General features: G+C 49.3%; 1 protein-coding gene across 1 annotated transcript; it reads left to right on the top strand.

The window, feature by feature from the left end:
- The first annotated feature begins 361 nt into the window (after positions 1 to 361).
- LOC127320978 (probable apyrase 7) lies at positions 362 to 5,092 on the top strand. Its single transcript, XM_051350044.2, has 3 exons — positions 362 to 814; positions 1,887 to 3,866; positions 4,322 to 5,092. The coding sequence occupies exons 2-3, from the start codon at positions 2,033 to 2,035 to the stop codon at positions 4,603 to 4,605; spliced, it is 2,118 nt and encodes a 705-aa protein (XP_051206004.1). The 5' UTR covers positions 362 to 814; positions 1,887 to 2,032; the 3' UTR covers positions 4,606 to 5,092.
- Positions 5,093 to 16,298: the final 11,206 nt, after the last annotated feature.

The raw sequence follows: 16,298 nt of genomic DNA, 5'->3' as shown, positions 1-16,298 counted from the left end.
TTTTATTCAAATTTAAAAAATGTTCAATCTGAAAAAGGTTCAGATTTTTAAAAAGCGATTTTTTTTTAATTTTAACAAATGTTTAGATTTTAAAAATTATTTTAAAAAATAAAACAAACAACAAAAAAACAAAAAGAAATGAAAAAGAAAAAACGAAAAAGCAAAAAAATAAGGAGTGAGAATGTTGGGCCGCCCAACAACCCGCCTGGGTGTGTGCGGCGCCTCCTGGTCCGCGCCGACCAGGTCGGCGTACGGCACCCCCCGGTGAGCCGAGCCTAGCCAATCAGGCTCGTGCGCCTCGGCTAGTCCACTGCTCCCCTGGTCCGTTCATCCGCTACATCGTCGGCCCTGCTCCTCCGGTAGCGAGCCTACGGGACACGTCGTCTCGTCTCGCATTTCGTCTGCTCACTCCGCCCCGACGCAGCGCCGTCGCGCACGCGGGTAGCGCCACCGCCCCACCGCACCGCCCCGCACGCTGCCACTCTCCGCCCCCCGCCCTTGCGTCGGCTCCACCGCCGCCCCGTGTTATCTCCACCAAACCACAGCCCGCCGGCCGCGCCACTCCTCCTCCTCCTCCTCCTCCTCCTCCCCGGATCGTCCGTCTCCCCGCCGCCGCCGGGTCCGATCCGGCCGGGGCCCGCCGCTTCCGCCGCAGATCTTACCGGCAATTGCCGTCATCTCCGTTCTTTATCTGCCTCGATCCCCAAATTCGCCGCCCCCCCTCCCCAGTCCAACCCCCGATCCCGCCCCGCCACGCCTGCGCTGGGCTGGCGCGGAGTGAACAAGATCCGTCCGGACGCCACTCCCGCCGCTGGTAAGGAAAGCCCTAGCTCTGCTTTGCATCGCTCTTCGTGTGTTGCCTCGCGTCGCGATCGTGTCCGGCCAGATCCTTAGATCGATCTTGGGCTCATCACGTAGGACTTCCATGAGCTAATGGTACTTGTAGAAGGTCTGTTTTCGGTCGAATTGAAGGTTCACCTGACCCCCCGTATGCTCCCCGGGTTAAGCTCGGCATTGATTGGTGGTTTGGTGGTTGTGATCATCAGTGCAGTCATGGAAAGTCTGCGCCTTGGATGTGCTTCTGTTGATCACAGTAGCATGGGGAGTTGTTTGGAGACATTGATAGCGCGGTTTCTAATTGTGATATTGATCCAATGTATTCCAGAGTACATAGCTATAATCAGGGCATATTAACTTAGCTGCAACTCTTTTTCTTTTTGCACTGTACCGAGTAGGAGAATACTGTTTACCAATCAGGGCATATTAACTTAGCTGCAACTCTTTTTCTTATATTTGCTTTGCATCGCTGTTCGTTTTGCCTCGGGTCACGATCGTGTCCAGCCAGATCCTTAGATCGATCTTGGACCTGTCACCTAGGACTATACAAGGTTCTATTAGCTAATGGTACTTGTAGAAGTCTGTTCTCGGTCAAATTGGAGGTTCACCTGACCCCCCGTATGCTCCCCGGGTTAAGCCCGACATTGATTGGTGGTCTGGTGGCTGTGATCATCAGTGCAGTCATGGAAAGTCTGCGCCTTGGATGTGCTTCTGTTGATCACAGTAGCATGTGGGCGAGTGAGATATATGGCATAGCTGTCTGTGTTCATAGGTTGTGACTTGGTGGAGTGTAGCATGGGGAGTTGTTCGGAGACATTGATAGCGCGGTTTCTAATACTGGTATTGATCCAATGTATTCCAGAGTACATAGCTATAATCAGGGCATATTATCTTAGCTGCAATTCCTCTTCTTTTTGTACTGTACCGAGTAGGAGAATACTGTTTACCAATTTCTGAAAATCCAGCGTGTCGGTGTGCTTCAAAATTTAGTTTTGTCTATTGGATGTTGGCATGGTAGTACATTTCTAAAAATGGGAAATTTATTGCAGGCAGAGGCTGTGGACTAATCTACCGGGAAATGTGCTGCCTACAGCCTACTCATGACCTATGCTACTGTTTGCCGACATCACTCCTTACTGCTCCTTGTCAGTGACATCTTGAATTAATTTCCACCTCAGCTACAAAGGAAGCAGCTATGCGGCTTTCTTCTTCTCTTCAAGATCTGCCGACCTTCTCCAGAATTGATGCTTTAGAGAGGGGCTCTAGCATCGGTGGTGATCTGAGCTCAGGACGTGCGAAACCTCCTGTCCGCACACTTCAAAGGGAAGGTCCTGTAGCAAGCTTTTCAAAAGAGAGAACACCCCCGTCGTCACCAACAAATCGGAAGAAATGCATGAGAACAGTTGGTTGCGCTATTGCCCTGTTCCTGCTGGTGTGCTCCATATATGCTTCTTTGAGATATTTCCATGTCTTCCTCTCGGAAGGTAGCTCTGAATACTATGTGATTCTTGACTGTGGCAGCACCGGTACAAGAGTGTATGTTTACGAGTGGTCCATTAATCACAATGATGGGAACACGCTTCCTATTGCTTTGAAACCTTTAGGGACTGCTCCTAAGAAAAAATTGGGTAAATTGACTGGGCGCGCCTATCAAAGAATGGAAACTGAGCCTGGATTGAGCAAGCTTGTCCACAATGAAGCTGGAATGAAGAAGGCAATAGAGCCTCTCCTTCAAATGGCTGAGCAGCAGATCCCTAGACGTGCACACAAGCACACACCTGTTTTTCTGTATGCCACAGCTGGTGTCCGCAAGCTACCAAGTGCAGATTCAGAGTGGCTTCTGGATAATGCCTGGGATGTTCTGAAGAACTCATCGTTTTCTTGTAGTAGAGACAGAGTTAAGATCATCAGTGGCATGGATGAAGCTTATTATGGATGGATAGCTCTTAACCACCACTTGAACGTGCTTGGCACCTCGTCTTCTGAAATGACTTATGGTTCTCTTGATTTAGGCGGATCATCATTACAGGTGACATTTGAGACTGAGAAGACCGTTCAGGATGACACAAGCATTCATCTGAGGATTGGTTCTGTCAATCATCAACTTAGTGCTTATTCTCTTTCCGGATATGGATTAAATGATGCATTTGACAAATCTGTGGCACATCTGGTGAAGATGGTGGGAGGAACAGCTGGTAATGGCAAAGTGCAGGTCAAACATCCTTGTCTACAAACTGGATACAAGGAAGATTATGTCTGCTCCTACTGCCACCCACTTACACAAGATGGGAGTCCCAGTGTATCAGGGAAGACGACAGGAAAAGAGAAGCAGGGAACAGCAGTTGAACTGGTCGGGGCGCCTCAGTGGGACGAATGCAGTGCTCTTGCAAAAGTAACAGTGAATCTTTCAGAGTGGTCCAATACAAGTTCTGTAGTTGATTGTAACATTCAACCTTGTGCTCTTGCTAGTACCCTCCCCCAACCACATGGGCAGTTTTACGCCATGTCTGGTTTCTACGTGGTTTTCAAGTTTTTCAATTTGACTCCTGATGCTACTCTCGTTGATGTTCTAAAAAGAGGGCAGGAATATTGTGAAAAACCATGGGATGTTGCAAAGAGTAGCGTTCCACCACAGCCTTTTATAGAGCAGTATTGCTTCAGGGCTCCTTATATTACATCACTCCTGAGAGAGGGACTGCAGATCAAAGATAACCAGGTGATAATTGGCTCAGGTAGTATCACTTGGACTCTTGGCGTTGCTTTGCTAGAGGCTGGACAGGCAGTGTCTACACGGATGGATATTCAAGGATACATGATACTACACCGGGAGATAAACCCAAATATTATTATAGTATTGTTTGTTATTTCAGCCGTGCTGGTCATATGCGCCATATTGTGCGTTAGCAATTCGTTCCCAAGATCGTTCCGCAAATCCTATTTGCCACTTTTTAGGCCGAGCAGTGGAGGTAGTTCTGCACTTGGTATGGGATCACCTTTCAGATTTCATTTATGGAGACACATTAATTCAGGTATGTCTTTAAATATATTGAGCTGTCATCTCGTGGTTTTTCCTCTTGTCTAAATAGTATCGTCTAAAGACTACAATGCTAGAATGTTATACTCACATTTCTTTTGACCATTATATATCATCTGTTAGGACTTGGAGTTATTATTACCCTGCTTAATTTAGAAAATTGTCACACTATTTAACCTTCTAACGATGCCTTTAAGAAGCAGCAGCATCACATATAGCTGTCATCAGTAGGATTTATTGCCGACTAAATTCTTGTAATGAGAGTATTGAGACCTCACTGAGTCAGTGTATCTACTACAGCACTCTAATTATGTAGATATTTGCTTTGTCAGTAAAGTTAAACAACCTGGCAGTTTTTGTTTGATTGTTACACTCTCCCTTTTTTTCAATGTATCTCTTAAAGATACCAGAATTTTGCGTTCCCCTTATTTTGCCTTCCTCTATGCACAGGCGATGGAAGAACAAAGACACCATTGAGCCCTACTGTGGCTGGGTCAGAACCCCATCCATTCAGCATGAGTCATGGACTAGGAGGCAGCAGTGTCCAGCTTATGGAGTCTTCCAGGCAATCGTTGGGTTCATATCATAGCTATTCAGTTGGGAGCTTAGGCCAGATGCAGTTTTCTAGTGGATCACGGAACCCTGGCAGAGGTCAGACAACACTTCAAAGCCGGAGATCCCAGTCAAGAGAAGATCTCACTTCTTCATTAGCTGATCTTGTTCAAAAGGTGTAGCATTACACTTGAGGATGACATGACTAGTATGTGATCCCATCCCACAACCAGCTTTGTGTAAATAATAGCTGAGACTGCTTGATTTCTTCTCTAGCCAGAAGTCAATTTTGTCGTTACACTGACAATTCAAAGGTTTAGGATTCACAGCATTTAAAGTATATGATGTCTCCTGGACATGACACATCCATCCCTTACAAATGTATTTGTGCAATAGAAACATGCCATAAAGATGACCTTGCAAGATGTTTGAGTGTTGCGCCAGAAGAAATGTTGCATGGTCCACCGAAGTGATTGGCAATGGCCTGCAGGTGTATGGTCAGCTTGTAGCCCCAAATATCATCAATGTTTTCAGATCCCTGCAACAAGGTATCATTGTATACTCTTCAAAGGCTCTTAACTATATTTTGTTTTACGACATAATAAAGATATACATGTGCCTTGTGTCGTTGATGTAATTTTTATGAAATGGAGGCAAATTCTCTGTGCAGTGGCCTTGTCCCGTCTCAAAACTTGCCCAGTTAATTTATGGGAAAACCGGATGTGTCATCATGGTGTACCATCTTATGTTCTTTCCTTGTGTAACACCACCTTGGATACTACAGTTGAAACATGGAAATCGTCGTTCAGTAATTTGGAGTCCTTATTTGGCATGAATTCCTTTCGTTTTTTTGCGAAGTTTTCCAATTGGTTTTTTGCCAAGTGCATTTGTACAGTTTGTTTCTCTTCAGATTCACAAATCGAAACTGATCACTAGCTTCAACTCGGATGCAGTGCATCTTGTTTTTGATACTAGCTAGAACCACTTCTCATGGTAATCAATCAACATGGTCCTCCGATGATCAAGCTGACTTTCTGCGCTGGGAATAAAATGATTTTCCGATGATGGGTTGACCGACTGTCTATTTCGGTAGCTGGCCACTTGAGCAGAGATACCGCGTGGGTGGATTGGAGGTTGCTTTCAGGAGAAAGCAAGTCAATCCCGGCAAACGTTCATTAGTTTACTGCTAATTTGCGCGAAGCGTTCAATCAAACGAAGTGTTTGGCATCGGCAGCAAGCCAACTCTGGGTGGAGTCTTGCTTGGCTTGGACTGGACTGGCGAGTTCTGTGGGATGTCGATCGACCGATGAGCTTGGATGCTAGTGACTTCAGAGTTAAGGGCATCTCCAACCGGGCGACCCATCCGCGGGATGGGTCCAGCCGGACAAAAACCCGGCCCAGCGCGCGGACCCATCCCTAAAACGGATGCCCGCGGCGTTCGGATCGACGCAAACCCGGCCCAAATCTTGACCGGGTTTGCGTGGCCGCGGACGCGAAAGGCTGGTCGCTCGCGTCCGCCCCTTGTCCGCCCCTGGCCCGCGTGTCATAGGCATAAATAATATTTGTCATTAAAAAGAACTCATTACATTTTTTTAGGTACTACTTCTATCCTAAATACGTACGGGGCCGGCGGCCTCGCCGGCGACTCCCTCGCCGGCTCGCCGTCGGGGCCGTGGATTTCACTCGACGCGGGCGGCTCAGACGCGTGAGGATTCCACTCCCGGCTTACTACGGGCCGGGTGGCGCGTCGGCGAAGGCGCGGGGCGTCGGCGTCGGCGCGGGCGGCGGCGCGGGCACTGGGCAGCTTGGAAGGAGGCCGTCATCCTCCTCCTTTCCGTCCGCGCACCTCGGGCGCGCTCGCGCTCCGCCTCTGCGGCGGAATCATCCGCTTCCCGCATAGCTCCACCTCCCCGCAGAGCGGCGCGTTTCACGGCGGCGCGCGCCTCAACGCGGACGAGGGCGGGGGCCCGGGCCTCGTGGATCTCCTGCCGCCGGCGCATGCGCTCTTGCCGGCCGCGCTCCGCCGACTCAAGATCCTCCCGGCGCGCCGCTCGGGGACGGCATCCGGATGAGGTGACGGGCTGCTCGCATAGCGAGCGGCTCGTTCTTCCGGCCGAGGAGGTCGCCAAGCGGCGGCGGCCGGCCCGCCGTATGCCCTCGTGCTCCTTCGTCACGCGCGTGAGGTCGAGGAGTCGCTCCTCGATGGCGGCGTTGATGTTCACCAGCCGCGAGGTCCTCCTCGTTGACGGGCTCCTCCGCGGCGGCCGCCCTCCTCCGCGGCCTCGTACCGGCCCGTCCGCGGTCTCGTGCCGCCCTCCGCGGCCGCCTCCACCATCTCCGCGTCACCGGCCTTCTTTGCCGCCGCCTCGGCAGCGACGCGGAGCGCCTCGTCGTCGGCGACCCACCGGAGTCCGCGCGCTCCTCCTCCACCGTCCGCGGGAACCTCGGCCCGGCGGCGAGGGAGAGCTTGGCCCATGTGGCTGCGCAGGGTGCGCGGCATGGCGACGGAGAAGGTGGAGTGGCCGCCGGAGAAGGTGGAGTGGGAGAGGAAGGTCCGGCGGTTCGTGTGGAGACCGCCGCCGTCTTTATAGCCGGCGGTCCGGCGGGAAACCTGGGGCGCGAGCGCGCGCCAATGTCGTTTTCGCGCGCGCGGGAACCTTGCCGCGCGCGGGATCTTTCCCGCGCGTTCCACCGCCCACCATGGCTGTCCCGTCGAGGCCTGCCATGGCGCAGCGCCGCGCAAGGAAGACGAACCACGTGGCGTCTCTTTGGGTCGCCGCGTTGGGCGCAGCGCGCGACCCAAACGGACATGCGGACGCGGGGCGCTGTCCGCGTGTCCTGGCGGCGACCCAAACGGCCCAAAACGGACGGCCCAGCGCGTCCGTTTGGATCGCCCGGTTGGAGATGCCCTAAGACTAGACTAGGAGCAGCGCTTTTGTCTGTTGTAGCTGCACTTGCTTCGCAAGAAACAATCTTTTTTGCCCCTTTGGGAATCTTGTGACGTTTGCCCCTCAGACAAAGCAGAGTAAAAGATTTTCTTGCATCACACACACATGATATAGAAAGGGAACGGCCTTTTTGTAGGGGAGCAGCACCTACTCATTCATCATGCACACAGAGGTTTAGGAAAAATGTGATAGAACTTGAAGCAGAATTTTAGGATCGGCAAACAGTTTACAAACACGAAATGCACAATATCCTAGTAGTGTTGAATTTTTTCGGGTAAAACTAGATCTTTATTAAGCAAAAGGGCTTACAAGGCGCCTCTAATTCCAGCTCCTGAAGAAGCACAGCAGGCCACAACTGAACAAGAAAAGGTGCCTACGATCCACTTTTGCAAAGTTGCAAACAGGAGCAGGACTAGCTAAATTCTTAATCCATATTCTTTTCTTTTCTGAATAAACCATCTACACTCTTCTTTTCTCTTCTCTTCTCTTCTTTGTTGAAAATCTTATGACGACTGTCCCTCAAACGAAGCAGAGTACTAATATTTTTCTTGCGTCACACAAGATACAAGCTAGAGAGGGAATGAGTTTTGCTGGGTACTTATTCATGTCTCATCATGCAGATGTTAAGCAATAAAAACGTAACTTGAAGCATAATCCTCTCACCAAGATCGGTCTCAAACACGAAATGCATAATAGTATTGATTCGACGAGAACGGAAGTAGAGTACATAGTAAGAGCACACGAGCAAGCAAAGCAAGGACGGACGGACGGACCAGGCGATAAAACTTGCTGATCCGTCCATCCTTTTACAATACGGCACACACATACACAACCATGAATAGACAAGCAAACAACACACAAACCTGAAAATCGACGATCGACCAGCTGCAGATGATGAAGAACGCAGCGGCAACATCAGGAGGTTATCATTCAAAAACCTTCGACATCTCCTGAGATGCCAGCTGAGACTTCACCATCAACAGCAAGAAGATCGCAGCAACCAGCAAGACGAAGACCCGGAGAACGCAAAGAGGACTTAGGGATGGATCAGCTGCTTCTCAAATAAGGCAGCTGAATCCGTCCAGTCCAGGACCGACGGACGCGACGAAAAGTAATACCAACAGCAACAGTAGGTTGCTGTTGATTATTTTGCTCCGTCCTCTGCCGCGACACTAAAAACGAGCAGCACAGGACTAGGGAGCACATCGACCGAGCGGATGCAGGGGATGTTCACTTGCCGTCGGCGTCGCCGGCGACCGGGAGGCCTCCGCCGCCGTTCTTGCCGGCGCGGGCGACAAGCCCGGAGGCCATGCTGGCGATGGCGGCGAGCACGTCCTTGACGATCTTCTCCTTGATTTGGCCACGGCGCGGCGGCGGTGTGCTCCTCGCAGTCGGCGCCTTGTTAGCGCCGCCGCCGCCGGCGGGAGCTTGAGCCTGGCACCCCTTGGTGGACATCGTCGAGCAAGGCGATTCCGGCGGTGCACCTACTGGTGGGGGAAGAAGAAGAGGGAGGGGAGGGGAGGTGAGGCTGTGTCTGTGTCTGTGTGGCTCTTTGGATTCTTCTGCAGTAGAGGCTGCACTCGAGCGGATATATAGGAGCCACAGCCTCCATGGCCGGGAGCACAGTCAGCACATCAGGTCTGAGAAAAGGCCCGACGGTGGGTCCAAAAGCACGCAGCGTGGGTCCCACTGGCGTGCGAGTCGGGCCGCGGGCGCAATTCCGCCAGGAGCATGCACTCTCAGTGACAGGTGGGCTGGACAGTATCTGGACCCAGCGTCAGTGTGTATGCATGTGGGGACGTGTCAGTGACTCAGTAGGATTTCGTGGATAGCAAAACGTGGTCGGTCGACAGTGGGGCCGTTGTGTACTTTCCACGTAGTTAATGGCCCACTTGCTGCGAGTGCCAACTTCTAAACTGCCTGGTTTGGATGGCAAATCCAGGGACGAAGTAGGAGTAGTCGCGACTCGCGGCATCTCTCGTGAAGTCGTGCAGCGATAGCGACGATAGCAAATCAAGCGAAGCAGGTTGGATTTGGAAGATCCCATGCGCATTTGCTTGCCTCATTGCCTGCGTGGCGTGCTTCGTGCGCTTTGCCACGGCATGCTAAGCCATGGAGGCGATTTGCACAAAAATAACTCAAAAGTGAAAGAAAAGCACAGATTGATCCTCCGGCGAAACTATTTCACCCATCTAACCCTTTTGTGTGGCGCCCCACATATCGGTGCCACACATGCCAGTGTGGCGTCCCTCCTGCCGGCGCCACACACCCAACCGACGTGGCGCCCCCGACGCTGAGCTGGTCCACCGATCCGACGTGGCAGCATGTGTGGCGCCCCTCCCATCGGCGCCACACAAGCCCTTACAATTGCCCAAAACATACTGTGAGACAATTCGTCTGGGACTTAGCCGTTTTGCGAGCCTCAACGTGTGGCGCCGATGCCACAGGCGCCACAGTAGCATGTGTGGCGCCGATGCCACGGGCGCCACACGTAGAGCCTCGCCAAAACGGCTAAGGACTTATCGTCCGGAGCCCCTGGATGTTTTCGACCCAATAGTTGATATACGTTGGCATGTGTGGCGCCGATGCCACGGGCGCCACACACTGCAGTGTGGCGCCAGCGTGAAGGGCGCCACACGTTGACTTGTGTTAAAAACCTGAAAAATTCTACCAAACTCCAACAGTTTTGAGTACAACAATGGACACAACAAGTTGCAATTTCAGAACATACACATATAACACTTCATAGCTCACATCGTAGCAAGTAGATTCAAACAACAAGTAGCATTACAAAGATGGTTCGAAATAATTCACAACAACACGGAGCACATCCTAGTGTCGTCCTCGATGTGTCGTCCTCACGGGCTGCTTCCGGACGGCCATCCTCTTCGTCCGTTGCCGTGGCTCTTGCTCCTGCTGCTCCTCCTGCTCCTCCTCCTCTGAAGATAAGGGCTCGTCGTTCCTCATCCTCCTCAAACCTGATCTCCGCGGCGGCGCCTCATCCTCCTCAGTGACAACCTTCTTTCCTCGGTTGACATAATCTTCCGGAGTGTACCGGTTTGGAGCATTGCCCCTTGGCTTCAACTGGTAAGCAGACCGTGGGGCTTGCTTGGAGGTATGCTTTGGAGGTATGCTTTGACTCAGGGTTTCGTCGTCGTCAGGAATCTTCACAAACAAGAGCAAATGAGATTACAAAAGTTGAAATTAGTAAGAACATGTTTGATAGCAACAAAATAGTCCATACCTCCCGCTCTGGAGAAGAGGAGGGTTGCGGAATTTCGCCTTCGCGGCAACCTAGCAAGTTGGCTAACCGCCGCATCTTTCGTGCAGTGTTCTGCGTCATGGAACTCATGGTTACAAAGCCACCAGAACATAATAACGTACATTCAAAGTTGGTGATCATACCTTAATGAAATTCCGCAACGGTCCGACAGGCTTTTCTTCTCTCCCGCTCTTGTCCCACATAACCTCGCACTCCTCAGCTGTTTTTTGGACCTCCGACCGCTGTGACAAACATAGCATACACAATTTAAGCGAGCACATGACAATCTAGATGATGTACTAGTTAATGAGAGAATCCATTACCACGAAGTTCAGCTCGGAAGCAATAGAAGTCGATCTCCCTCTGCGAGCATATGTGTCGTGCTGGCTTTGCGCAACCTCATCGAACTCGATGGGGTCGTCCAAGATGTAGTCAGCATACGCGTGCTTCACTAACTCGATACGCGTGTTTTCATGGAACCACTGCAGGTAGTTGTTGAAAGCGGCCAAGTTGTGAGGCACAATCTCCACAGGGCCAGCAGTCCGTGTCGCTTCCAAACAGTGTTGGAACGCTGCGATGTGGCCGCTATGGTGGACTGGCCAATTTGTGATCTTCCTCTGCCGCTGCCTATCAAGCCTGCAAGAATCAAGAAGTTAGATTCTACCTCTTCTATCAAGAATCTTCTATCGCATGATTCCAGAAGTTTACCTATGAAGCGCCTTGTCCGTGTCTTGCCACTGAGGTGGGCACTCCTGATATAGCCCAAACTGTCTCATCACTCTGTGCGGCTGGTGGTGTTCAACAAGCCACATGCATATGAGTGGGCAGCGCATCCGCCAGAACAGCGCCTCCTCCGTGCACTTGCGGTTGAGGTCAGGCATCCCCGCACCAATACGGTAGTAGTTACCATATGGCTCCCATTCCACCTGCACCATACAAATATTTCTGAATTTAGAACATGCCAGTACAATCAATGAAAACTAGGATTGCAAAAGAGTGATCGGTTACCTGCTCAGTGGTAAGAGTGTCCAACTCCGCAGTGTACTGCCTGTACATGACCATTGGATCGCTTGTCATCTCCGAGACATTGTCCCAAAGGTATGCCCAAGTCGGCTCCCGATCAGGGTTCTCATGGTGATGAGGCCAATGCCTCTCGGTGAGTATCCTAGGCCGCCCAACTGATATGCGGTCCTAGCTCCATACGGAAAGTAGGAGCAAGCATCCACCAATACCGCCGCTCCCAGTCCTGCTCCCAGTCCTGCGACAAGCTTCGTCCAACTGCGTACATAATACATTTGGTTACTACTTTGTCTAGCACACTACTATAGGAAAATAGTACATAGAACAAGTCATCACCTGCCGGTAGAGGTAGGCAAGTGCCGCTGTTCCCCAACTCCACCGGTTGTCCAACACAGTAAGCGCCTTCAGCCAACACCAATGGGCCAGCTTCCCCCCACTGTCAGGAAAGAGAGTCCTCGAAATCATGTACCATAAGTACACGCGGGCGTACGTCCTCCGAGTGTCCTCGTCGGCCCCTTCCAGGCATTGTGCAAAGTTAGTCCTGATCCAAGAGAAAGACGCGCCGGCGGGAACTCTCTCCTTTGGATTTGCTGGCGCCGGAGGAGCCCTGCCAATAAGGTCCTCCATCTGTCTGCGCCACCCATCAGAAGCTGTGTTCATACACAGTGGGTCGCCCTGAATAGGTAGTCCAAGGATCATGGAAACATCCTGGAGAGTAGGGGCCATCTCGCCGGCCCTCAAGTGGAAGTTGTGAGTCTCCGGCCTCCACCGGTCGACAAGGGCGGTGAGTGCAGAGGGGTTCATGTTCGGCCCCCCACGGCTTACAAGGGATATGAACGGCATAAGACCGGTAGGCTGGATGAACTCCGTGTACCTCTCGTCATACGGTATATCCACTGTGACATGGTAACGAATCTTCAAAGGGTGAAGATCCGTTCCCCTCTCCGTCATATGAACAGCCCGGTGCTCCCTGTCGTACTCTTCATCCAGAAGCCACACCATCCTACATGTTTACACAACCATGTTATGAGTCATTCCACTAACAAAAATGAGCAACACATACATTCATAAGGTTCCATACACATGCATTTGCTAAGCTCCAATTTTGCCTTTCACCACATACATACATAAGGTTCCATACACACATACATTCATATCTAGGGATAGAACACCATAGCCATTTCAAACATCTTTGGATACAATGCATACAATCTAACAAAATTTAACATCTATGGTTCAAACACATGCATACAATCTATGGTTCCAACAAATCTATGGTTCAAATCTATGGTTCAAACACATGCATACAATCTATGGTTCCAACAAATCTATGGTTCAAATCTATGGTTCAAACACATGCATACAAATCTATGGTTCAAACACAACCAACATTTCCAATCTAGGATGAATCGAAGGGGAACGAATTAAACCGGAGCAAATCTTGGATGAATCGAAGGGGAACGAAGGGGAATACCTTGAGGATTGTATGGGGATGGATTTGGCCGGCCAGATCTGTCCAATCCGTGGAGGATTTGGTGGGGGGCGGCCAGCGGCGGCGGTTGGAGGAGAGAAAGAGAGGAGAGAAAGAAGAGAAAGAGAGGGTCGGGCTGGGGGCGGGCGCGGGCACCACACTTAAGTGGATGTGTGGCGCCCGTGGCGTCGGCGCCACACATGCTAGTGTGGCGCCCTTGGCATCGGCGCCACACATAGAGCCTCGCAAAAACGGCTAAGTCCCAGACGAATTGTCTCACGGTATGTTTTGGGCAATTGTAAGGGCATGTGTGGCGCCGTTGGGAGGGGCGCCACACATGCTGCCACATCGGATCGGCGGACCAGCTCAGCGTCGGGGGCGCCACGTCGGCTGGGTGTGTGGCGCCGGCAGGAGGGGCGCCACACTGGCATGTGTGGCGCCGATATGTGGAGCGCCACACAAAAGGGTTAGATGGGTGACATAGTTTCGCCGGAGGGTCAGTCTGTGCTTTCCTTTCACTTTTATGTTATTTTTGTGCAAATCGCCAGCCATGGATGGTGAGCCCAATTGGCACCTTGGAGAAAGGTGCGTTCACACACTTGCGATAAGCTTCTTCCCTGTTGCATTTAATAATCATTGAACTATTGTTATAAATACAGCTTCACTACAATGACCCGATCGAAAAAAAGTGCCTGTATGTACACACTTCTCAAAACTCGAAAATCATAAGCCATGGAAACTAAGACTAGATAAAGATCTAGGGATAGGAATATTCTAGAAGGTGATAGAAATAATGCTTATTTTCATGCTGTAGCTACTGATTATTATAAAGATCTTTTTAAGTATGAAACAAGACTTGATATTAGATTACAAGATACAATTTTCTCAGAGAATGAGAAAGTATCTTTAGAGGAGAATATTATGCTAGGGAGTGCTTTCACTGAAGAAGAAGTTAAGGTAGCTATTTTTGGATCATATGCTGATGGAGCACCTGGTCCAGATGGTTTGTCTTTTATGTTTTACCAGAAATTCTGGGATATAATTAAAAAGGACTTGATAAATATGTTCAATGCTTGGTTTAGGAATGACTTAGATCTGTATAGATTAAATTTTGCCATGATAACCCTTATTCCAAAAGAAAAATAAGGCTAGATCTATGAAAAAGTTTAGGATATTAGTTTATTAAATTGTTCCTTTAAGATTTTTACTAAACTCTTAACTAATAGATTAGCTAAAATCATTGATAGACTTATCTCTTACCACCAATCTGCCTTTATTAGAGGGAGATTTATTTTAGAAGTGTGGTCACTACTCATGAGGTGATTCATGAAGTGCATAAAAATAAGGATACAGGGCTAGTTTTGAAGCTTGATTATGAAAAAACCTATGACAAGGTTAACCTGGATTTCCTCTATGAAGTCCTAGAGCTTAGGGGTTTCAACCCCATTTTCATCCGGTTTGTTAAACATATTACCCAAGGGGGATAAGTAGGAGTAAAAGTAAATGACATAGAAGGTAATTTCTTCCTAACAGGAAAAGGTTTGAGACAGGGGGACCCCATTGCCCCTCTCTTATTCAATTGCATTGTTGATGTTTTCTCTAGGATGCTAGTAAAAGAAACTGAAGGGGATTTAATTAGTGGTCTTTGTCCTAATTTTCTCCCCGGAGGTATTGTCAGCCTCCAATATGCTGATGATACTTAACTGTTTCTTAAAAATGACCCCATAGTTGCTCTAAATTTAAGGTGGATCCTCACCTGTTTTGAACAAATATCTGCCATGAGAGTAAACTTTCATAAAAGTGAACTTATCCCCATTAATATGGATGCTGTAGAGACACAACCTTTCCTTGACATTTTCCAGTGTGTCATGGGGAAATTCCCTGTTAAATACTTAGGTATTCCTTGACATTATGATAGACTTAGGAGGGAGGATTTAAAACCTCTCATAGAAAATATCCTTAAAAGAATCACTGGGTGGAGAGGAAACTTCTATCCTCTGCTGCCAAAAGAATTCTTATTCAAGCATGCCTAGCTAGTATTCCCATTTACTTGCTTTCCTTTTTTAAATTCCCAAAGTGGGCCTTACATTTAATAGTCACACAAATGGCTAACTTCATGTGGAATGATGAAGAAGGCAATCACAAAATCCACTTAGCTAATTGGCCTTCCATCTATATGAAAAAAGATTTTGGAGGTTTGGTAATCCCAAACTTGCAAGATTTAAATATTTGTTTGATTGGTTCCTGGATTAAAAGATACATCCAGAGTGAGGGGGCTCTGTTGAGAAAAGTTCTAGATGCTAAATATACTACAAAGAATCCAAATATACCGTCATGCCATGATCTCCAACCTTCCACTTTTTGGAAAGGGGTTATGTGGGCATCAAAGGTAGTAAAATTTGGATATAAATGGCAGGTTGGTAATGGTAGACCAATAAAATTTTGGGAAGACATCTGGTTTGGCAATTATCCTTTAGCTACTCAATTTTGGGATTTGTATTTTATTTCTAATCAACAAAATAAAACCATTTTTGAGATCTAGGATGGCCATGAGATTAGGGGTAATTTTAGAAGGACTTTTACTCATGATATGATGAGTCAATGGTATGAATTACTAGAGATTGCTAGATCCATTTCTTTCTCCCAGGAAGAAGACCAACTTATTTGGCCTTACACTTCTTCTGGGGTATATTCATCTAGTTCTTTATATGCTACAATTTTAGAGGGATTACCTGTAGGATAACGTTGCATAGAAAACAAAAATTTTCCTACCGCGAACACGCAATCCAAGCCAAGATGCAATCTAGAAGACGGTAGCAACGAGGGGTTTATCGAGTCTCACCCTTGAAGAGATTCCAAAGCCTACAAGAGGAGGCTCTTGTTGCTGCGGTAGACGTTCACTTGCCGCTTGCAAAAGCGCGTAGAAGATCTTGATCACGATCGGTTCCGGCGCCACGAACGGGCAGCACCTCCGTACTCGGTCACACGTTCGGTTGTTGATGAAGACGACGTCCACCTCCCCATTCCAGCGGGCAGCGTAAGTAGTAGCTCCTCTTGAATCCGACAGCACGACGGCGTGGTGTCGGTGGTGGTGGAGAAATCCGGCGGAGCTTCGCTTAAGCGTGCGGGATGTGGTGGAGGAGAGAGACCGCTAGGGTTTGGGGAGAGAGGGGG

This window comes from Lolium perenne, chromosome 1 (assembly GCF_019359855.2).
Source record: "Lolium perenne isolate Kyuss_39 chromosome 1, Kyuss_2.0, whole genome shotgun sequence".
Taxonomy (NCBI): domain Eukaryota; kingdom Viridiplantae; phylum Streptophyta; class Magnoliopsida; order Poales; family Poaceae; genus Lolium; species Lolium perenne.
Note: the sequence above shows the minus strand (reverse complement) of the source record. Positions and strands in the feature narration are given on the sequence as shown.

What these genes read in the sequence shown, in the direction of transcription:
- LOC127320978 (XM_051350044.2), top strand. Translation starts at nt 2,033, where the DNA reads ATGCGGCTTTCTTCTTCTCTTCAAGATCTGCCGACCTTCTCCAGAATT. An exon ending in ATGGAGACACATTAATTCAG is followed by an intron (nt 3,867 to 4,321) that starts GTATGTCTTTAA and finishes CTCTATGCACAG; the next exon opens with GCGATGGAAGAACAAAGACA.